Genomic DNA, 24,407 nt, shown 5'->3' with positions numbered 1-24,407 from the left:
CAGCTCGGAAGTGGCTTTGCCAGTGGGGGCTGGTACAGCAGAAAGGGGGAGGCCCATGGTGGGTGGGGCCAACTCATGCTAGGCTGGTCCCCGCCCTCCTGCCCCCTGTTCAATTCTACATCTATATATGCTGGCTGGACCTGTGGGAGTTTGAAATATACTCAAGAGTCGCAAAGTGATTTCATGCTCTTTATTCAGCTCATAGTGGTGAGGAGGAATGAATGAAAGAAAGTCCCCTCAGAGTATCTGCTTTATATACATTATTTACACAATGGGCTGCACATGATTGGCTAATTCCGGAATTCTACTGTAAGCCAATCAAGTTGTGGATTCACTTCTATCTGGAGCATGATTGGGTGGTTCCTGCCAACCAATCATACTGCTGCATTGTTCTAGGACCAATCAGACTGCTGCGTTCTGAATCCTATTGTTCTAGGACCAATCAGACTGCTGCATTCTGAATCCTATTGTTCTAGGACCAATCAGACTGCTGCAGTTTGGATCCTATTCAACTCAGTACATAACAGAGTTGTAGTTTGAAACATCTGGAGGGCGCCAAGTGAAGGATGAGCCTTCAGAGATCATAGAGGGGATGGGAAGTGGAAAGGTGGGGTGAAATATCAGTGCACCTCAAGGCCTCAGGGTATGGATGTGGAACCTGTGACCCTCAAGACTCCAACTCCCATCATCCCTGACCATTGGCTATTCTGGCTGGGTCTGTTGAGAGTTGGAATCCAGCAACATTCAGAGGACTACGGCTTCCACTTCCTTGAGCTCGGGGGTCACCTCTGTACCAATGTCTGGTCGCCCTCTCTGCAGATCTTGGATCTGGCCAGGCAGAAGAGTAAGAAGGTGAAAGTGGTCGGAGGTGGACATTCCCCCTCGGACATTGCCTGCACAGATGACTACATGATTGAGATGGGAAGGATGAACAAGGTGCTCAAGGTAAGAGAGCAGGATTCTCCCTTTCTGGGTCCTTCTCATGGCCCGCCTAGCTCAGATTCCACCTCACACTACCTGGCCAGAGAGATGACCTGGAGCAGAGCTCACCCACAGGGTGACCTCCAGAACGTATTAGGAGACATACTGGGAGAGGATGAAATTAAATAAGTCAAACCTTAAACCCCAATTGTGTGCAATTTGGGTTATAAACAGCAACATTGGGTGAGCAGGAAGCCACTATGTCAGGAGTGCGTGCAGGAGCCAGACCCTGTGACCAGTAGGGCTTCGCAGGACTGGGGCCTTCCTAAGTTTGTCCTGAAGAGGCAAGGTGCAAGGTGAGGCCGATTGGTAACTCACTGCACCTGGTGGCAAGAGCTGGGAAGGGATATAAGGTCAACATTTCCCTTCGGCTCTTTGCCACTGCAACACGTTCCCTGCCTTGCTGCATTTGGCTCCTTGACTCCTTGCTTCTTGATCCTTGGACCCCTGACTTTGTAACTCCTTGATTCTCGGACCCTTGGCTTCCTGACTCCTGGCTTCTGGACTCCCGTTCCTGCTCTCACCCCACCATCTTGTCCCCGGTCCCGATGTCCCCAGCCGGGACTTCGATCGCCCGTGAACCCAACCGTGACACACTAGTTTTGTTGAATAGGGATATAATTGTCAAGTAACAAATGTAACTTCCTATATGGTAAAAAGAATAAAATATTATTATATATAGGTAAAGGTAAAGGGACCCCTGACCATTAGGTCCAGTTGTGGACGACTCTGGGGTTGCGGCACTCATCTCGCTTTATTGGCCGAGGGAGCCGGCGTACAGCTTCCGGGTCATGTGGCCAGCATGACTAAGCCGCTTCTGGCGAACCAGAGCAGTGCACAGAAATGCTGTTTACCTTCCCGCCGGAGCGGTACCTATTTATCTACTTCCACTTTGATATGCTTTCGAACTGTTAGGTTGGCAGGAGCAGGGACCGAGCAACGGGAGCTCACCCCGTCACGGAGATTCGAACCGCCAACCTTCTGATCGGCAAGTCCTAGGCTCTGTGGTTTAACCCACAGCGCCACCCGCGTCCCATTATTATATATAGATGCAGATAAAAGAGCCAGTCTTGTCGCTTGCAGGTGGACAAAGAGAAGAAGCAAGTGACAGCAGAGGCTGGCATCCTTCTCTCTGATCTGAACACCGAGTTGAGCAAATACGGCTTGGCTTTGCCCATGTAAGTAAGACAACTTTGCATGTGCTGAAATGCCACCAATATCAGCGCTTAGGGGGGCACTGGGTTGGCAAAGGCCTCTGTGAGTCAAAGGCCCCAGCTGGGATCTTTCACCCCCGATGCCCTCTCTTTAGCCGAGACGGCACTCAGAAGCCTTTGTGGCAAATGAGTTCTTTTGAGGAGTGACCTGCGGGCTCGCAGCATCGCATGCAAATTTGCTCAGATGCCCTGACATCGGGGCCAAAGGAGCCTTTTAATCACAGAAGGGCTTAATAAGATTGACTCCTCTTCTTTTGTCCTTCCATCTGCAGAATAATTGCAGGCTCTCTGCAATTCAGGACTGTTGTTCTGCTGGAGTTTGGGTGAAACTATTAGTTGGAAGGAAAGGTTCACGTTGGAGGGGAAATGTCGAAAAGGCAGGTTTGCCCACTAATTTGGGGCAGGCTGGAGTGCTATTTCAGTCGCACCAAGCTGCACACATCTCAAAGGAATATCTGTATTTTCAGAAATGCAGATCAACAGCCAAGGCTCCTTCCTATTTCAATGCGCTTGTTCTGCGGCTTGATGTGCCGTGACATGCGTGTCTCATTTCATTTTGGCGTGTTCGGGATCCGGAGCAGGTGGCAATTAATTACCTTTTGTGCCAAACGTCACGTTCGCTAATATCATTGTCTCAGCAGCCGCCTTGGGGAATAAACAATAGAGAAAGCCTCTGCCTTCTTGCCTACAGCTCACATTCCCCCCTTTTCCCCACCTTCAGTCTAGGGGCCGTTTCGGATGTGACAGCCGCCGGCGTCGTTGGCACCGGAACCCACAACACGGGGCTCAGGCACGGCATTTTGGCGACGCAGGTAAGAACCACATGGGCTGTAGCAAGAAGAGTCCAGGTGACTGGCAAGCGAGCAGGTCACACGGCAACTTGTCAGGTAGCACAAAACTGATGGTGCAGCTGAGCAGGACTTGAAGAGTAAAAGCTTTGTCCTAATATTCACCAGGGGACGTGGGTGGTGCTGTGGGTTAAACCACAGAGCCTAGGACTTGCTGATCAGAAGGTTCGCAGTTCGAATCCCCACGACGGGGAGAGCTCCCGTTGCTCGGTCCCTGCTCCTGCCCACCTAGCAGTTCGAAAGCACGTCAAAGTGCAAGTAGATCAATAGGTACCACTTTGGCGGGAAGGTAAATGGTGTTTCCATGCGCTGCTCTGGTTTGCCAGAAGTGGCTTAGTCCTGCTGGCCACATCACCCGGAAGCTGTACGCCAGCTCCCTCGGCCAGTAAAGCGAGATGAGCGCCGCAACCCCAGAGTCGTCTGCGACTGGACCTAACGCGCAGGGGTCCCTTTACCCTTTACCTTTAAAATTCTCCAAAAAAGAGAGCTTATAAGGAGAGCCTGCTGGATCAGCCCCAAAAGTCCACATATCCTAAGACATATCTCAGTAAAAGGTAAAGGAGCCCTGGACGGTTAAGTCCAGTCAAACTATGGGGTTGCGCTGCTCATCTCGCTTTCAGGCCGAGGGAGCCAGCATTTGTCCACAGACAGCTTTCCGGGTCATGTGTCCAGCATGACTAAAATGCTTCTGGTGCAACGGGACACAGTGACGGAAACCAGAGCGCATGGAAACACCGTTTACTTTCCCGCTGCAGCGGTACCTATTTATCTACTTGCACTTTGACGTGCTTTCAAACTGCTAGGTTGGCAGTAGCTGGGACAGAGCAATGGGAGCTCACCTCCGTTCTGGAGGCCCATTCACAACCTGAAAAGTACGCAACCCGTGCCTGCGCGTCTGTGCATGCGCAGGTCGCGATTCGCCACTTCTGCGCATGCGCATGATGTCATTTTGCGCGCCTGCGCATGCGTGAGTGACGAAACCTGGAAGTAACCCTTTCCAGTACTTCCGGGTCGCTGCGGGACACAACCTGAAAACCCGCAACGTGAAGCAAACATAACATGAGGTATGACTGTACATATATACCTAGGTATTACTGAAATGTATACAGTGGTACCTCGGGTTACAGACGCTTCAGGTTACATATGCTTCAGGTTACAGACTCCGCTAACCCAGAAATAGTGCTTCAGGATAAGAACAGAAATCATGCTCCAGCGGCATGGCGGCAGCGGGAGGCCCCATTAGCTAAAGTGGTGCTTCAGGTTAAGAACAGTTTCAGGTTAAGAAGGGACCTCCAGAACGAATTAAGTTCTTAACCCGAGGTACCACAGTACCTACTGTTTCACTAAAGGACTTTCAAATTTGTGCACTCATTTACCAAAGATGCGCCACACTAGCTGCGGCGCTTGTCATTCACAATGGCAGCGCTTGTCAGACTTGGGGGCTCTGGGCAGATCTTTGCACCCTGGCGGCGCCTATGCTAAAGACTCCCCTGGTTAGAAGGGACCCCAAGGGTCATCTAGTCCAACCCCCTGCAATGCAGGAATCTTTTTGCCCAACGTAGGACTTGAACCCGCGACCCAGAGATCGAGTCTCATGCTCTACCGAGTGGGCCATCCTAGTGACTAGATGGGCCATTGGTCTCGTCCACCAGGCTATTCTTTCGTTCTTACTTCCATTTCTCTTATCTGAATCTTCCGACTTTCAGTTGTCCACGAGAACTTGTACTATGAGAGAGAGAGAAACTTTCCTCTATCTACTTCCTCTCAAGTAGCCTTTAACTTCCCTTTTCTTTAAACTGAAAAGTCCCAAACCTCACAATATTTCTTCGTATGGGAGTCACTTCTAGTTTAGGAAAACATTTTCCTAAACAGATTTTGTCCTGTGGGCTGATGTATCCTTCTAGCTTTAATAATAAAACATAGGAGGGGGATTGCTATAAGATCAATGATGTGAGAACAGGAATGAAACCAAACCAGATGGCAATTTGACAGGCAGTGAGATCATTAGAAGTTTCCCCCTAGATTTAAGGTGGGAGGAAACGCCGAGGAAAATTGGGCATTTTAAAAATTGTTTGTCTTGCGCCAAGCACCCACAGCAAATCGCTTCCTCAAGATATGCAGAGGGAGCCCCCATATTTCACACAGCAGCAGTCAGGGCTCCCCAGAAATGAAGGAAGGAGAGAGGAAAAGGTACAGGGTGTTGCAAATTCAGCTGGGGGCACCTGGACACCCAACTGCGTACGTTCAGAAATGATGGGAGTTTGTAAGGTCCCCTGAGCACCGAGACAGAAAGGAAGCCTGCAAAAGAGATTATTATTAATTCAAAGAATGCGATTATTTATAGCCCACTGTTTAGCCAAGACCAGCCCCCAAAGCAGATTACAATTAAGCTGCAATAACAAAGGTGCAATAACTTTGGGGATATATTATGGGGAAAGAACTGTCTTTCCTGGCCCCTGGCTGTTACCACTGAGTTATTTACTTGCTTGGAGCAAAAAATCACTGATAAAACTCCCACAAACATTGTGCATCACTGTTAGACTCAGCTCAGTATGCTGTCTTCCAGCCTCCGATAGCCAAGTGCTCTCTGAACATTTTTGGACTACAACTCCCATCAGCCACAACCAGCACGGCTGATGGGAGTTGTAGTCCACGACAACTGCAGGGTGCCAGGTTGACGAAGGCTGCTGTAGTCATTTATTTTGCAACCATCTGTCGTCTATTGATTTAGAAGCCAGGAGGGTCTTTGCCCATCAGATTATCTATTTTATTTGTTTATCTGTAACATTTATATGCCACCTTTCTTTCCAAGGAGTCCAAAGTGGTGTGCATGGTTCTCCTTCTCCCTCATTCATCCTCACAACATCCCTGTGAGGTAGGTTAAGAGATAGGGACTGGCCCAAGGTCCCCCCAGTGAGCTTCAGGTCTGAGTGGGGATTCGAACCCTGGTCTCTCAGGTCCAACACTCTAACCGTTAATGCCACACTGGTTTATATACACATGAGAAAGATGTAAGAAGTGACATGATAGCTGTCTTCAAGTATCTGAAGGGCTATTGTCACGTGGAAGATGGAGCAAGTTTGCTCAAGGGTCTGGAAACTAAGCCTGATGAGGAACGGTTGAAGGAGCTCGGTATGCTTAGCCTGGAAAAGAGGAGACAGAGAGGAGATAGGATTTGTTGTTGTTGTTTAGTCGTGTCCGACTCTTTGTGACCCCGTGGACCAGAGCACGCCAGGCACTCCTGTCTTCCACTGCCTCCCACAGTTTGGTCAAACTCATGCTGGTAGCTTTGAGAACACTGTCCAACCATCTCGTCCTCTGTCGTCCCCTTCTCCTTGTGCCCTCCATCTTTCCCAACATCAGGGTCTTTCCCAGGGAGTCTTCTCTTCTCATGAGTTGGCCAAAGGACTGGAGCCTCAGCTTCAGGATCTGTCCTTCCAGTGAGCACTCAGGGCTGATTTCCTTCAGAATGGATCAGTTTGATCTTCTTGCAGTCCATGGGACTCTCAAGAGTCTCCTCCAGCACCAGAATTCAAAAGCATCAATTCTTCGGCGATCAGCCTTCTTTATGGTCCAGCTCTCACTTCCATACATCACTACTGGGAAAACAAGAGCTTTAACTATATGGACCTTTGTCGGCAAGGTGATGTCTATCTTCAAATATCTCAAGGGCTGTCACATGGAGGAGGGAACAAGCTTGTTTGCTCTGGAGAGAAGGACCCAAACCAATGGCTTCAAGTTATGAGAAAGGAGATTCTGACTCAATATCAGGAAGAACTTTCTGACAGCAAGAGCTGCTCGACAGTGGAAGTCTCTTTCTGGAGGTGGTCGACTCTCCAAATTACAAGGAAGAAGTTCCTAGCTAAAACCTTAGGCAGAACTTTCTAATGGTGAGAGCTGTTCAGTGGTGGAACGGACTCCCTAAGAAGGCAATGGACTCTCCAAGGTGATCTTCATTGTCTAGTGAGGACTTGAACCCTGATCTCTCAGGTCCTAGTCTGACACTCACTAACCACTTTACCACACAAGCTCTCATTGGCACGTGCCAGCAAAATCAAGGAAGAACCTTGCTGCACCTTGGAGACAAACACATTATTATTATTTAAAAAATGGCATCATAAGCTTTTGTGCACTTGAATCCGCGTCATCAGGTGCAGGAGAAAAACGATGCCAGCAACTCACCCTAACGAAATTAATTGGCATTTATTTCCAAGAGGCAATAACAGGGACACTGATTTATCAGGGACTGGCAGGTAATGTGAAACTCTCAATGATTTACGAATCCTACCCAGCCCCCTTCTCTCTCACACACACAGAAAAGCAAATTCACCTGATCTGTGAATGAAGTATTTACCAATTTACCAATCTCATACTTCTCATAGCTTGTTTGTGGGGGTGTTGTGTGGGAGCTGTGGGCTTTGTGTTTTTGGGGAACACAGAGCTCCGCCACTTCCTCATTATTTGTGATATCATTACCATCATCCCAAGGCTCTTTGCGAGATGAATGGATGTTCCCGGCTTGGATTTTGCAGCGGCGGGATGGATTATCCGGCTTCCAACGCAATTGATAGATTCCATGCACCTTGCAAAAAAAACAGTGACTTATAAGAAGTGACGGATAGGCGGGGGGTGGGGGAAGGAGAAGGGAGGGAAGGAGAAAGGAAGCTAATAAAAGGGGGCAGGTGATCGATAGGAAGACAAAAGAGGCAGGGCAGCCTCTGCCGTTCGGGAATCGACATTAGTTAAAATTCATGAGCAGCCGTCAAAAACAAGTCCATAAAATAACTAAAGGAGAAAATTCTAAGACATGAGAGAAGGGTTGGTGGTTTGGCAGTGGGAAGAGGAGGCTGTCAATCTGCAGTTGCCAGCAGAGACCCCAGAAATCTTGCAAAGGTCCTCACTTCCCGCACAGCCTGAAATTTCTCCTTTGCAATTGGCCCTTGAGTGCATGAAGACTAGCTGCTGCAGCGCTCCCTCCAAAATGTCCTACTTTCAGCCACGGTAACTATAGTAAAGGTAAAGGGATCCCTGACCGTTAGGTCCAGTCGTGGCCAACTCTGGGGTTGCGGCACTCATCTCGCTTTATTGGCCGAGGGAGCCGGCGTACAGCTTCCAGGTCATGTGGCCAGCATGACTAAGCCACTTCTGGCGAACCAGAGCAGCACATGGAAACGCCGTTTACCTTCCTGCTGGAGCAGTACCTATTTATCTACTTGCACTTTGATGTGCTTTTGAACTGCTAGGTTGGCAGGAGCAGGGACCGAGCAACGGGAGCTCACCCCGTCGCAGGGATTCAAACCACCAACCTTCTGATCGGCAAGTCCTAGGCTCTGTGGTTTAACCCACAGCGCCACCTGTGTCCCTGGTGCATTCCGCCGGTAACTATAGAGGCCCTATAACTCTTGTAGCCCATATAAGCATGCAAGAAGCACCTGCTGAATCAGGGCAAAGGCCCATCTAGTCCAGCATCCTGTTCTTGCAGTGGCCAACCAGATGCCTGAATGGAAACCCCCCAGCAGGATTTGAGCAGAAGAGCAACTCTCCCCTCCTGTGGTTTCCAGCAACGGATTCAGAAACATTATTCACTCTGAATATGGAGGAAAACTAAGATTGAATTTACTCACCTTAATGGCAACACACCAAACAACCACACTTAAAAATCAGCCTTCGGGGCGGAATGCACCTGAATTGCAGTATCCCTGTCTGCTGTCAACATCTCCGAATGCAGGAAAGTTGGGCTCTGGTGAAATCTGGAGGAGGAAAAAGAAGGCTTTGAAGGCTCTGTCTCACAGGCTGTCCTTCTACACCTTCCACAACTTCTTCCACCATGGCCCTGCTGGCTTGGACACCTGGAGGGCACCAGGTTGGGGGAATCTGGTGCAGGAAGAATGCAGGGCTGGAGCAGAGAGTCAGTCCCTTCTGCAGCCTCCCTGCACCTCCAGGACAGGGTCTGAGCCAAGGTGGTAGGGAAGGCTGCGTCAGAGTCACTGGCTTCCCTGGGCAGCCACTGGCAAACTGGGAGAGAGAAGCCCCCTTGCCCAGGAAACTGGCCCACTCTCTTCCCCACTGCAAAGCTGAGTTTGCTGAAGCGCATTATTACAGATTTGAAAGCAAGAGCTTCCGTGGATCACATAAATGAGGTAATAAGAAGAGAGTGGCTGGTGGATCTTGCCAAAGGGGGCCCATCGAGTCCAGCATCCTGTTCTCACAGAGGCCGATGCCCCAATGGGAAACTTGCAAGCAGGACCCAGGCCCAAGAGACCCTCTGATTCTGAGTCCCTTGGTCGCTTTGGGGCAACAGCATCCCGGCGAAGCAACTCTGATTCTTTGGCGCCCTCGGCCACTCTCCCAGGAAGTAGTCAAGCTCAGAAGCGTCACTGCCTCCCCTCTCGGTCTCTTGCTTTCTCAGCGCTCCAGGATTCAAATAGATTTGCAGTAATTGGTGTCTCGCATCCGCCTCTAATGAGTCCCATTTTTCGGGGCTTTAGGCTGCATTTGCTAGGATTAAGACGGCACAGGCAAGAGCCTGCGCTCCCTGGATGATTCAGGATAACCGAGACGTCCTCTTTTGGGCAGCTACCAAGATGTGTGCCGTTATAGGAATCTGTAATGTGGCCACAAGTGTGTATAGTTCAGATTGCACCTTATCTTTCAAAGCAAAGAAAATCAATGGGGAGAGGGGTATAGGGGAATTTGAAATATTATTTATAATATAAAAGCTTTAATATACAATTTCTAGCTGTGTTGTATTTGTATACAGCAAAGAGAAGTTTAGAGCAGTTAGGTATATTTTAATTTAGTTAATTATGTAGTAGGTTTATGTTAGAAAATGAATATGGATGTTGAATTTGATGTTTGTGATTTTTCTTTTTTCGGTTTTGGAAATAAAAAAAAGAAAATCAAGGAATGGCAGGGGTAACTATGACTCTCTTATGACCTGCTATCTGTGGGAATTATAATTAATAAGGATGTAACATTTTCTCTCCGCCCCCCCCCCTTACAAGACTAGAACTCAGGGGCACCCAATGAAGCTGAATGCTAAACGTATTAAACTGCGGAACTCCCTCCCACAAGGGGCAGTGATGGTCACCAACTTGGATGGCTTTAAAAGAGGATAGGACAAATTCCTGGAGGAAGAGGAGGATGGCTGTGTTCTGCCCCCACAGTCAGAGGCAGTGATGCTTTTGAATACCAAGTGTTGGAAACCAGAGGAGGTTGAGAGTGTTGCTGTTGTGCCCGGGTCCTGCTTGCGGTTTTTATAGAGGCAGCTGGTTGGCCACTGTGAGAACAGGAGGCTGGACTAGATGGGCCACGGGCCTGATCCAGTAGGCTTTCCTTGCATCCTAGTGTTGAGAGTACTGAACACGATGGACCAATGGTCTAACTCTAGCTCAGCATAAGGCAGCTTCCTATGGGAGCAGCAGGCTTGGCAAAGTCATATTGCTCTATTAATAAAAATAGGCAAGCCTCTGAGTTATACAGGACTCTGTAGTGAGCAGATACCGTGATCCGAAACACTGCCACAGAAGGGTTAACGGAATTTGCCACCTGGTTTGACTCTGAGTGCAAACAGGCAAAGGGACACCTGCAGAGACCTTACTGTAAATATCAGACCTCCAGGTCGCCTCGCTTATTTACTGCATACGTCTCACTTAGACGGAAGTAAAGGTAAAGGTCAAGGGACCCCTGACCATTAGGTCCAGTCATGGCCAACTCTGGGGTTGCGACGCTCATCTCACTTTACTGGCCAAGGGAGCCAGCATACAGCTTCCAGGTCATGTGGCTAGCATGACTAAGCCGCTTCTGGCGAACCAGAACAGCGCATGGAAACACTGTTTACCTTCCCGCTGGAGTGGTACCTGTTTATCTACTTGCACTTGGATGTGCTTTCGAACTGCTAGGTGGGCAGAAGCAGGGACCGAGCAACGGGAGCTCACCCCGTCGCGGGGATTCGAACCGCCGACCTTCTGATCAGCAAGTCCTAGGCTCTGTGGTTTAACCCACAGTGCCACCCGCGTCCCTAGATGGAAGTACAAACAGCTAATTAAATGGAAAGGACAGAGAGCCGAAAGAAACGCCTGCTACAGCCTAATAAATGCCTCGCACAACAAGGACACATCCTGTTTCTGGAGTGCCATATCAGGCCTACTGGAGCATGAGCGTAGTTCAGCAACTTCTGGGAACCCAAAGCTCATCCCTTTAACTCTCCTCCGAGAGTTGTACTGTCGAACCCCAAGAATGGACGCGGTACTACCGCTCCCTTTTCCAGGACCAGGATGCCAGCTTAATCACCCAACAGTATCTCCAGAAAACTTACCAGCTTGGCCCTCAGTGTCCACGACTGGAATGAGGATATTGGCTTACCAGTTCTGCTGCTCTCTTTCTTTTTAACAAAAAAGCAAAACATCGTAGCAAACAGCATGATGTGGAAATGACAAAACCTCAGCTGCAAAACTTTGCAGAGTGATAGGCAGACCGCTTTCAATTGCTTTTCCGTGTGATTTCCCTGGAGCATGTTTTCTCCTCCGGACCTCTTTGACCTCGCAAAATTACCTATATGGAGAAAAGGCTGAGGAGCAGAGTCGTGCTTTGCTCAAGGTCCCTCTGGGGCTCTTAATTCTACACTCCTTTCATTCTGCGGCTTCCCTGTGCGAGGTTAAGCACAGTCGGAGTTGTCACTGTTAAGGAGGAATTCAGTCAAACTGACAGTGCTGCGGTTTCACCTTGAGCAGGCAAACTCTGTAATCAGGACAGCAGAAAACAATTGCTAGCCAAGCCGGTCCATGAAGGAAGAGCGAACAGGAGGAAATTTGCTGTGCAGAGAGGTTGGGACGAAGGCTGGCGCTTAAAGGCAGCTCACTTGCACCGCCTGCTGGAGCAAAGGCTCAAGAGCTCGGAGGAGAGTTAAACGGATGAGCTCTGGGTTCCCAGAAGTTGCTGAACTACACAGCGTATCATCCCCAGCCACCTTAGCCAATGCAGAAAGGTTGCAGCGTTTGGGGCTTTTCCGTTTTAAAGAAAAGGCGAGCGAGCGGCAAGATGGTAAAGGTAAAGGGACCCCTGACCATTAGGTCCAGACGTGACCAACTCTGGAGTTGCGGCGCTCATCTTGCTTTATTGGCCGAGGGAGCCAGCATACAGCTTCCGGGTCATGTGGCCAGCATGACTAAGCCACTTCTGGCGAACCAAAGCAGCACACGGAAACGAAGCTTACCTTCCTGCCAGAGTGGTACCTATTTATCTACTTGCACTTTGACGTGCTTTCGAACTGTTAGGTTGGCAGGAGCAGGGACCGAGCAACGGGAGCTCACCCCATCGCGGGGATTCGAACCGCCGACCTTCTGACCGGCAAGCTCTAGGCTCTGTAGTTTAACCCACAGTGCCACCCATGTCCCTTAGGCATTAGGCAGGGATAAAAGCCTTGCACCACAATCCAGCTCTGGGCAACTGAGGGAATGGCTAAGACAGCACTACCCGCATCCCTTTGGCAAGATGGTAGTAGTTTATAAATTACACACGGCATGGAGATAGTTTACTGTGTCCAGTTCTGGGTGCCACAATTTAAGAAGGATGTTGACAAGCTGGAAGGTGTGCAGAAGAGGGCAACTGAGATGATCAAAGGTCTGGAAACCAAGCCTGATGAGGAATGGTTGAAGGAGCTGGGTATGTTTAGCCTGGAAAAGAGGAGACCGAGAAACAGGACTAGGATGCGGAGATATGCTCCAGAGATCCAGACCATGAGGAGCCCCAAGAAATTAATAAATACAATTTGGACTATAATTTGATCTTTTTATTTTTGTTTTTTGTTTTTTAATTGAAGTATTATGGTTGGATATTTAATTGGATTTTTTTTATTGGAAAATCCATAAAAATGATTTTTTTAAAAAAGGAAAAGAGGAGACTGAGAGGTGATAGGATAGCTATTTTCAAATATCTCAAGGGCTGTCACATGGAAGAGGGAGCAAGCTTGTTTTTTGCTGCTCTGGAGGGTAAGAATTGAACCAGTGGCTTCAAGTTACAAGAAAGGAGATTCCATCTAAAGACCAGGAAGAACCTTATGACAGTAAGAGTTGTTCAACAGTTGAATGGTCTCCCATTGTGGACTCTCCTTCCTTGGGGGTTTTTAAGCAGAGGTTGAAAGACCATCTGTCATGGATGCTTTTGTTGAGATTCCTGCATTGTAGAGGGTTGGACTAGAGCAGCCTTTCCCAACCTGTGGGTCCCCAGATGTTGTTGAACTACAACTCCCATCACACCTAGCTAGCAAGGCCAGAGCTCAGGGGGGATGGGAGTTGTAGTCCAACAACATCTGGGGACCCACAGGTTGAGAACCGCTGGACTAGAGGATACCAAGAGCTCCCTTCCAATTCTATGATTCTGTGAACTGGAACACTTCTTCCAAGCAAAATCTCAGCTGTGGGGGATGGATGGAGAGGGGGCCCTTCAAGCACGAGGAAAGATCTCTGTAGGGAGATGTGCACCCATGCACCCCACCTGCCAGACCTGACTACAGGCAATTGAATGTGAGAACCAACTCCAGCAGAGAGTGCCCTGTTTGTGTCACTATGAAGACTCCCCTCAGTGTTGCGCCTGGGACACGCCATTCACCAACACTGCAGACGATCCCGCAGCTGAAACCAAATGTCACCTGAGATAGAAGATGTCATGGCTTGATAAAGGTAAAGGGACCCGTGACCATTAGGTCCAGTCGCGGCCGACTCTGGGGTTGCGGCGCTCATCTTGCTTTACTGGCCGAGGGAGCCGGCGTACAGCTTCCAGGTCGTGTTGCCAGCATGACTAAGCCGCTTCTGGAGAACCAGAGCAGTGCACAAAAAGGGTGTTTACCTTCCCGCCGGAGCGGTACCTATTTATCTACTTGCACTGGTGTGCTTTCGAACTACTAGGTTGGCAGGAGCAGGGACCGAACAACGGGAGCTCACCCCGTCATGGAGATTCGAACCGTCGACCTTCTGATTGGCAAGTCCTAGGCTCTGTGGTTTAACCCACAGCGCCACCCGCATCCCTCCATGGCTTGATAGACCCCAAACTAAAGCATGTCTCCCTTTCCTCTTCCTTCCCCTTGCAGGTGGTCGCTTTGACGCTGTTGACGGCTTCTGGGGAAACACTGGAGTGCTCCGAATCTGTGAATACTGAGCTGTACAGGGCAGCCTGCGTCCACCTGGGCTGCTTGGGCATCATCCTGACCATCACCTTCCAGTGTGTGCCAGAGTTCTACCTGCAAGAGACGACCTTCCCATCAACGCTGAAAGAGGTAAAATAACGGTGTCAGGGAAACATTTTGTTGTTGTTGTTTAGTCGTGTCCGCCTCTTCGTGACCCCCTGGACCAGAGCACGCCAGGCACTCCTGTCTTCCACTGCCTCCCGCAGTTTGGTCAAACTCATGCTGGTAGCTTAGAGAACACTGTCCAACCATCTCGTCCTCTGTCGTCCCCTTCTCCTTGTGCCCTCCATCTTCTCCAACATCAGGGTCTTTTCCAGGGAGTCTTCTCTTCTCATGAGGTGGCCAAAGGATTGGAGCCTTAGCTTCAGGATCTGTCCTTCCAGTGAGCACTCAGGGCTGATTTCCTTCAGAATGGAGAGGTTTGATCTTCTTGCAGTCCATGGGACTCTCAAGAGTCTCCTCCAGTACCAGAATTCAAAAGCATCGATTCTTTGGCGATCAGCCTTCTTTATGGTCCAGCTCTCACTTCCATACATCGCTACTGGGAAAACCAGAGCTTGAACTATATGGACCTTTGTTGGCAAGGTGATGTCTCTGCTTTTTAAGATGCTGTCTAGGTAAACATTAGGAAACATTAGGAAGAACTTTCTCTGGTAGGAGCCTTTGGACAATGGAAAGGACTCCATTGAAAGGTGATGGGCTCTCCTTCATTGGATGCTTTTAAGCAGAGGTTGAATGACCATATGTCACAGATGCTTTAGCTGAGATTCCTGCACTGCAGGGGGTTGGACTAGATGACCCCTGGGGATCCCTTCGCCCTCTAAAATTTTACGGGTCTATGAATCAAACTAACACTTTTTTGAGGTGTGTGTTTTATATAAATGCAGTCTCCAAGAACATCTCTTGGCAGGACAAATGATCCTAGAACACTTCAGCCAGCCTGCAATTGCAATTAGTTAATGAATATTCTTCCCACACGCCTACCGTCTTCGAGTGTCTCATTTGTTAGAAAATCTTTTAAGCTGAGGACTTTAACTAGGAAGATTAAGTGACTTGCAAGGAGTATCTGTTCTTTGGAAATAGATTTTTCATTGTCTGCTGTGTTTGTGTGCCTTTTCCCATGCAACCTGAATTCTTAACCATTTGTTTGCTACACGTAAGCCTGGGAAAATATTTCTGCTTTAAAAGTAAAGGTAAAGGGACCCCTGACCATTAGGTCCAGTCCTGACCGACTCTGGGGTTGTGGCGCTCATCTCACTTTATTGGCCGAGGGAGCCGGCGTACAGCTTCCAGGTCATGTGGCCAGCATGACTAAGCTGCTTCTGGCAAACCAGAGCAGCGCACGGAAACGCCATTTATCCTTCCGCCAGAGTGGTACCTATTTATCTACTTGCACTTTGACGTGCTTTCGAACTGCTAGGTTGGCAGGAGCAGGGACTGGGCAACGGGAGCTCACCCCGTTGCAGGGATTCAAACTGCCAACCTTCTGATTGACAAGTCCTAGGCTCTGTGGTTTAACCCACAGCGCCACCTGTGTCCCGCTATTTCTGCATTAGCCTGCACCAATTCCCCCCTTTTTTTGTCTTTTAAAATTCTCCTAAACAATTTTGTGTACCATTTTGGCTCATATACACACTTTTGCAAGCCGTTTTGCAAAGCATTTTGAAATCCCGTTCTCACTAAAATACAGTGGTACCTCTGGTCACATATGTTTCATGTTACAGATGCTTCAGGTTACAGACTCCGCTAACCCAGAAATAGTACCTCGGCTTAAGAACTTTGCTTCAGGATGAGAACATAAATCATGCTCTGGTGGTGCAGCGGCAGCTGGAGGCCCCATTAGGTTAAGAACAGTTTCAGGTTAAGAATGGACCTCCGGAACGAATTAAGTACTTAACCCGAGGTACCACTGTGTCCATTTTTGTGCATATTTTCTCCTAATGCAGTCATTTTTGTGAACATTGCTTTTGGCTGAGGAGCCCTACCACAAAAATCAGGGAAGGGGCGATTTCTTGAGGGATAGCTGTGTGCATGATTTGTGCATGATTTCCGGAAGCAAGGATTAGAATCGTAGAGTCACAGAACTGTAGAGTTGGGTTAGGTGGGGCTTGCATTAAAATGCGACGCGGACCAGATTTTGCTCCATAGCCTCTCTCCAAGGTCTGAGGCTGAAATAAGCCTTTTCTTTTCCTCACTTTCCTAGCTGAGGTCTCTTTGAGCTGCACTGAGGTCAGGACATTTTGCATGCACTCTGCTGCTTTGCTGGGGACACCGCCGGGCACTCACTACAGCGGCACAGAAGGGACACCTTCGGGTTGACAGTGATGAATTGGGTTTGCTTTGCAGTTAACCTCTGAGGGTTCATGACCAGGCAGTGCAGGATGGGAACATCCGGGAGCCTGCAGGCGGTGGCTGCGAGGGAAATGGAGCGAAGGGATCTAAAGGGGCATCAGTCATGGTCAGGAGGACCGAGGTTAGCACAGTGAGTGTATGCCGGGGCGAGGGAATTCCTCCCCAGCCAGCCCGTCTCAAAAAAGGATATTGCAGAGCTCAGAAAGGTGTCAGAAAGGAACACCCAAACCAGCCAAGGAGCTGGAGCACAAGGAAGCAGAGGCAGCTGTCTTTATACCAAGTCCATCTAGGCTAGTATTGCCAGCACTGACTGGCATCAGCTCTCCAGGGATTCCAGAAAAGGACTGAAAAATACTCGGAGTCGAGAGTGGATTTCATGCGCTTTATTCAGCTCATAGTAGTGAGGAATGGAAGTTTTCCCGAACTGTCTGCTTTATATACATTATTTCCACAATGAGCCCCACGTGATTGGCTAACTCCGGGATTCTCCTGTAGGCCAATCAGGTTGCGGATTCACTTCCACCTGTAAAGTGTAAGTTGTTAAAATGACCACACAGGAAGTGTCCCTCTGCCAGGAAGTGGTGAAGTTGTGGAGAGATTGTCTCTTCCAGGCCTATATCTAGATAGGCAGAGACCAAAATAAATATAAAATAGAGCTGCGTTTAATTATGTAATCAGATAATCAAATTAATTTGCTGAATTTCTTGAGAGGTCGTGTCTTGAGAGCAAAAGCACAGAGCATCAAGGTTTCTAAATATATCTAGTGTTTGGAACAAGGGTGGTTTCTGAAGATGGCAAAAGTGAGGGGAAAATCTGTATATTAGGGAGAAAGATTAAGATAACCAAAAGTCTGCTTTTAAAGTCGCTGTCTAACGCGCTCAGAGGTTTGGCGATTTCTATCGGTGGTTCCTAGCCACAATGCCTCCACTTTTGGAGGGGAGATTTGGTCTTGTGTTCAAATCCTGGTTGTTGGTTTCCCATAATGGACATCTGGTTGGCCATTGTGAGAGCAGAGAGAAGGCTCTTTTGACATTCACACTCCCTGCGCCTGTGTCTCGCCTGGCTCTTTGGGTCAACCTCAGTTCAAAGGTAAAAAACAGCCGACTCTCTTCCCTGGGCGTTGCGCTGCAAGGCGGATCGCCTCCATTGGCCAGAGAAACAAGCCAACCTTGGCCGTGATCGATGTTCAAGCAGGCGTTTGACGAAGGCAGCATCTGCCCAGGAAGGGTCTATTTTGGGGGCCAGCCTGTCCTCTGAAATCAAGCTCTCTCATAAACAGGCAGCAGGACTGACAAAACGCAACTCAAACCCCCCAAGGAAATGCAGATCGTGCATGATATGTGGCCCCCGCAAATCTTATTAAGAAGAGCTGCACTCTTGTGGCGTTTTGACATCTCTGGGCTCCCAGTAGGAAGTTTGGAAGGGACGCGGGTGGCGCTGTGGGTTAAACCACAGAGCCTAGGGCTTGCTGATCAGAAGGTCGGCAGTTCAAATCCCCGCGATGGGTGAGCTCCCATTGCTCGGTCCCTGCTCCTGTCAACCTAACAGTTCGAAAGCACGGCAAAGTGCAAGTAGATAAATAGGTACCGCTCTGGCGGGAAGGTAAATGGTGTTTCCGTGCGCTGCTCTGGTTTGCCAGAAGCGGCTTAGTCATGCTGGCCACATGACCCGGAAGCTGTATGCTGGCTCCCTCAGTCAATAAAGCGAGATGAGTGCTGCAACCCCAGAGTCAGGCACGACTGGACCTAATGGTCAGGGGTCCCTTTACCTTTACCTAGGAAGTTTGGATGGATGTATGCACCATCCACCTTACACCGAGTCAGGCAATTGGTCCATCCAGCCCAGTATTGTCTGCACTGACTGGCAGCATTTCCCCAAGATTTTGGCAGTCCTAGTTGGAGATGCCAAGGTTTGAACTTGGGGCCTTCTGCATGAGGAAAAAGGTGGTCTACCACCAAGCTATGCTGGTTCCTATTGCCTATTAAGAGTTCTGCTTTAACACCATATTTCTTCATGTATTCCCCTATGCATTCCCATTCTGTATAGAATTTTTGATTGCTGCAGTCATTTTTGCCATCTCGGCAAACTCACAAATCTGAACTCACCATTCTGTCATTTGTGGTACTTTTCCTGTTTTCCAAAGAGTGCCTTTCTCGAGGCAGAGTGGTCTTTCCGTGGAGAAGCAGGGATTGCAATCCAGGTCGGGCACTGAGCTTGTGGGCCACACAATGTGCTGTTCCCACACAGCCATGCCCCAGCTGTCCTTTTAACGCTCTCCACCAGATTGCCAGTAGTGATGTATGGAAGTGAGAGCTGGACCATAAAGAAGGCTGATCGCCAAAGAATTGATGCTTTTGAATTCTGGTGCTGGAGGAGACTCTTGAGAGTCCACGGACTGCAAGAAGATCAAACCTCTCCATTCTGAAGGAAATCAGCCCTGAGTGCTCACTGGAAGGACAGATCCTGAAGCTGAGGCTCCAAGACTTTGGCCACCTCATGAGAAGAGAAGACTCCCTGGAAAAGACCCTGATGTTGGGAAAGATGGAGGGCGCAAGGAGAAGGGGACGACAGAGGACAAGATGGTTGGACAGTGTTCTGGAAGCTACCAACATGAGTTTGACCAAACTGCGGGAGGCAGCGGAAGACAGAAGGGCCTGGTCCAGGGGGCCACAAAGAGTCAGACACGACTAAACGACTAAACAACAACAACAACAACCAGCTTTCCCCCCAGGTTTGCTTTGCCTGCTTCCCACCAGTTGCATAAATGCTCTTAAACATTAAATCGCTCTTCTCTGAATTGCGCAGAGTTAGGAGAAGGGTGGCGGAGGCTGTTTGTTTCATCGTGCCTCCCGCTGCTGCCATGAACAATTCCCTTTGGCCCTCGCGCATTATGCGTCGCATTGCTCCTGGCTTTGCCCCTGAGCCGCAGCAATGGGCTGTGCAAGCAGATGCAGCTTTTATGTCCAGCAGAACTGCCTGGCTCTGCCATTGAGCCACTGAAGTCCCGTGTCGTCGTCTCCTCATTTGCTATGTCCAATTTGTGCTCATTAGCTCTCCTATTCTCTTTGCCTCGAGCACATCATCATGAGGGTAGTAATGAGGTTTCATGGAACTCCCTCTGGCTTATCGCATCCTGCAGCTGATACACTCCTTCCCTTTATTTTTAAATAAAAAGCTACTGTGAGAGCGAGTTACAAAAGCCAACCCAAAGAGTTTTTGGAGGTTACATTTTTATTTTTATTTCCTTTTTATTAAAGTTTCCACTTTAACAATCCAATCAAATCACATTAAATAGTCCAAATTATACATTGTTGTTGTTTAGTCGTGGACCCCCTGGACCCCCTGGACCAGAGCACGCCAGGCATTCCTGTCTTCCACTGCCTCCCACAGTTTGGTCAAACTCATGCTGGTAGCTTCGAGAACACTGCCCACCATCTCGTCCTCTGTCGTCCCCTTCTCCTTGTGCCTTCCATCTTTCCCAACATCAGGGTCTTTCCCAGGGAGTCTTCTCTTCTCATGAGGTGGTCAAAGTCTTGGAGCCTCAGCTTCAGGATCTGTCCTTCCAGTGAGCACTCAGGGCTGATTTCCTTCAGAATGGAGAGGTTAGGGTGACGAGTGCCAGAGTGCATGGAAATGCCGTTTAGCTTCCCGCCACAGCAGTATCTATTTATCTACTTGCACTGGCGTGCTTTCAAACTGCTAGGTTGGCAGGAGCAGGGACCGAGCAACAGGAGCTCACCCCGTCACAGTGATTCGAACCGCTGACCTTCCGATCGGCAAGCCGAAGAGGCTCAGTGGTTTAGACCACAGCGCCACCTGTGTCCCTCCAGTTACTGTAAACCGCAGGAGGGGAGAGTTGCTCTTGAACTCAGGTCGTGCTACGGGGTTTGTCCGACGAGACATCTGGTTGGCCACTCTGAAAGCTAGACTAGATGGGTCCCTATTGCCTGATCTGTCTTCTTATGTTCATAAGCTTTGGAGAGATTTAAGCTAGAGAGTTGGAGCTGAGCCGAACGATTAAGCACCCTCTCCTCCTTACCCAAAACGCATCGCCCAAATTACTTGGGCTGTTTCAGTCATGCAACTTGGTTATAACATGTAGTTCAGCTCTTAGGCAGATAGTCTGGTTTCTTACTAATGAAATTAATTTGACCCTGACAGTTCAGGGAGATCCCTGCTGCATCACCATTAGAAGAGCCAGCTAGATCAAGCCAGTAGCCCATCCTGTTCTCTCATTAGCCAGACAGATGTCCCAATGGGAAACCAGCAAGCAGGATTCGAACACAGGAACTGGTGTTCAGAGGCACAGTGCCTCCGACCACAGAGTGAAAACATTGCCATCAGAGCCAATCGCCATGGGTAGCCTTTTCCTCCGTTACTTTGACTAAGCACTTTGTGATGGTATCCAAGTTGGTGGCCGTAATACAATCAACAATGCCTAGTTTTATGGGATTACCAGCAGCGATGGAATAACTATGCACAGTCATTACAAAACATCCAGCATACCTGAAATAGTTGCGTGGCAGACAATAAATAGCCAGATAAGCGAGAAGCAGTTTCTCAACGCTACATCATCCTGGCCTCTGACCTCTTCAGTGTTGCCCTAAGACCAACATTGCCTTTGCTTTCAAAACATTGTTATGGGCTAAGAATGGATAACTTTGCGGAATGCGCCATGTCTGCAGATGGTGCCCAGACCTTTGTTTTCCGAGTCATCAGAATTTATTCTCGCCCTCCTCGTGGTCAAAGTCCTCTTCGCCTCACCACCAAGACTCAGCAACCCAGCTTGCATTCCTGGCAGGAGCGCCTTTCTTTAATCTCTTCAAGAAATGATCCCGGAACAGTTTCCAATGTTTGTTGTTGGCATCTGTCTGTCTCAATGGAGTGAGCCTCCGGGGGTGAAGTCCAGCCACTGTGTTTACAGCAGCGAAGTGACCTCCCTGAAGCACAAGCCTGGGCCGTGTGTCTGGAGGTCCTGGGCTGCTCAGACAAGAAGACTCCCCTCTCAGCCTCGCTGTTGTGGTCCAAAGGGAAGGAGAGCAAGATGTATGGGGGGGCACATTATCTACCTGGCCTGGGCTTCTGCCTGGCTCTGCAAGGCCCTGTCCCCAGGTTCACTTCTAACCGTACACTTCTATGATTCTATTCTATGTGCGCCGGCAAATAACCATCAAGGCTTGTTATTTTTTTAAAACCTGGGGAGGTGAAAACCATTAGTCCCATGTCCTCGGCACTCCACCCACTTGCCATAACCCTGGACGAATCTGTTTGGACTTCTGTGCTGGACCCAGAGGAGAAAACGGAAGCCAGGCTGGTCATGTGACTCATGCCCATCTTAGGAGGCTGCTATGAGGCAAGTCAACCACGGGCACCGCTGCTTCTCCACGTTCACTGCTGCTTTCCTTTTCAACCTTCAACCAGAGAAGGAACATCCATTACCAGAGATAGCGTCCGCATGATGAATGGGCAAAGTAATTGTCCAATTTGTCTTCTTTAGGAGCGGTTTAGCTCTCAAGTGTTCTGTGTCGTCAGGGACATCCCTGACTCAAACCTTCCTTTCTTCTTAAAGCTCATTATCTTTGCAACGCCGGTAGCTCTAGGACTCTCTGTTTGCAACCAGCAGCCTTCAGTTGCTTCGTACTTCCTCTTAGATTAAAGGCGTCTTCCCAAACCCCAGCGTCAAAGCGGCTGCAGAGAATGCAGGCCTCTCTGGCTCAGGAGAGGGATGTGTAAACACCAAGGAGCAGATCCAGATTTGTTCGGAGACGGGAAGCGCCGTGTAAATGCTAATCTCCCCATTAATCCTGCCTGTCAGGGCCCATTTCCCAGTCTCTGTGTCGGTGGGCCCAGCGAAGTGGAAGGGAAGCAAGCAAGCGCAGAGAGGCCTGAAATATTCATGCCAAGGGAGGAGATGTGCTCAGCTCTGGCAGCGGATATACGTTGTGGAAAGAAGCCTCGGTCTAGTCTCTGCCACAGATTAGTGCTTATGTAAGGCTACCCTCCTTCTCGCTCTCTCTCCCGTGGCTGCTTTTTTCTTGTTGTTGATTGTTGTTTAGTCGTTCAGTCGTGTCCGACTCTTCGTGACCCCCTGGACCAGAGCACGCCAGGCACTCCTGTCTCCCACTGCCTCCCGCAGTTTGGTCAAACTCATGCTGGTAGCTTCGAGAACACTGTCCAGCCATCTCGTCCTCTGTCGTCCCCTTCTCCTTGTGCCCTCCATCTTTCCCAACATCAGGGTCTTTCCCAGGGAGTCTTCTCTTCTCCTGAGGTGGCTTCAGGATCTGTCCTTCCATTGAGCACTCAGGGCTGATTTCCTTCAGAATGGATCGGGTTGATCTTCTTGCAGTCCATGGGACTCTCAAGAGTCTCCTCCAGCACCAGAATTCAAAAGCATCAATTCTTCGGCAATCAGCCTTCTCTATGGTCCAGCTCTCACTTCCATACATCACTACTGGGAAAACCAGAGCTTTAACTATACGGACCTTTGTCGGCAAGGTGATGTCTCTGATTTTTAAGATGCTGTCTCCTTCATGGATCACTGCCTTGCTGTGGCAAAGGGGCTTGAATAACTCAGAGAACCTATGAGCTCTGCTGTGCAGGGCCACCCAAGACGGACAGGAGAGTTTTGACCAAACGTGATCCACCTGGAGCAGGAACCAGCAAGCCACTCTAGTTTCCTTGCCAAGAAACTCCATGGACAAAGAGAACAGGCTTTTTTCTTAGAGGTTACCAAAGCAATATTGGGCGGTGAAGGATCCTGCTGGCTGCAACGGCGAAAACCTTTTTCCTGGAAGGATTTCTGCATCCGGTCAGAGGCAGGTGGTTTCCCTGTAGAAGATAAGAGGCTGCTGGGTCAGGACAATGGCCCAACTTGTCCAGCAATCCTGTTCTCACAGTGGCCAACCCGGTGCCTGTGGGCAGGATTCGCACACAAAGCCAATCTCCCCTCCTGTGGTTTCCAGCAATTGAAATTCAGACGCATTGCTGCCTCCAGCCGTGGATTTGCTTGCAAAGGGCATACCTGGAGCAGAACGACTCCTGGAACCTCAAGAGAACCTCCATCTTTTACTCGACAGCCTTCGCTCGTACGTTCCAGCCTGGGAATCATGGCAACGATTCCTTTTGGCGCTCGGCCCCTGTGCCAGCACCTGTGGTTTTTCAAAATCGTTATTTCTGCTTGCCTTCCAAAGCGCTTTTCTTGAAAAGGTGCAAATCAATGGTGCCACGGGGTTTAGATGGTACATTTCATTGCGCCAACTGCATTTCATAATCCCGCTATTCACTGCCGGAGGAGCTGTGTAGGCGAGCAAGGACAGCCATCGGTGCCCTTTCCCCCGCATAAAAACTCGTTCAGAACCACCCCACAAGGTACGTTAGGCTCAGAAGGAATGTTTGTGATTTTTCAAAACATACATTTAAAGCAACAGAGGGTTGGGAGTGCAGCAATTACTGTTGGTTTGATGCACCTGGTGGGAATGTAAACCACAGCTGCTAGAACAGCTGCGGAGCCTGCGATCCAATTTTAATCCACTTAACTGTGGGACAATCTGTGCCTCTCCTCTTCCTTCCCGTTCTGATGGCCAAGTTCCATCTCAGCAGGTCTCAATTCCTTACCAACTTCTCCATGCAATTTGGTGACCAAAGGTTTCCTCGCTTTCCGTCCCCTTTAAATAAGAAACACAGATTTACATAAGAACACAAGAATAATAGCCCTGCTGTGGCCGCCTCTCCTGGGATGCCCCATGGAGGACCTTACGGTCTGCAAATAATAACATCTTGGAGGTCCTGGGCCTCAAGGAGATTAGACTGGCCTCGACCAGGGCCAGGGCC

General features: G+C 49.3%; 1 protein-coding gene across 1 annotated transcript in view; it reads left to right on the top strand.

Moving 5' to 3' along the window:
* Positions 1-24,407, top strand: part of LOC310758621 (L-gulonolactone oxidase) — a 47,995-nt gene that overhangs the window by 3,641 nt on the left and 19,947 nt on the right. Inside the window, exons 3-6 of the mRNA XM_083605384.1 lie at positions 820-945; positions 2,065-2,159; positions 2,917-3,007; positions 14,130-14,315. Of these exons, the coding sequence (XP_083461510.1) occupies positions 820-945; positions 2,065-2,159; positions 2,917-3,007; positions 14,130-14,315 (498 nt within the window). The remainder of the gene's footprint in view (positions 1-819; positions 946-2,064; positions 2,160-2,916; positions 3,008-14,129; positions 14,316-24,407) is intronic.

The sequence above is a fragment of the Podarcis filfolensis genome (assembly GCF_964270895.1).
Source record: "Podarcis filfolensis genome assembly, chromosome: 3".
NCBI classification, from domain to species: Eukaryota; Metazoa; Chordata; class Lepidosauria; order Squamata; family Lacertidae; genus Podarcis; species Podarcis filfolensis.
Note: the sequence above shows the minus strand (reverse complement) of the source record. Positions and strands in the feature narration are given on the sequence as shown.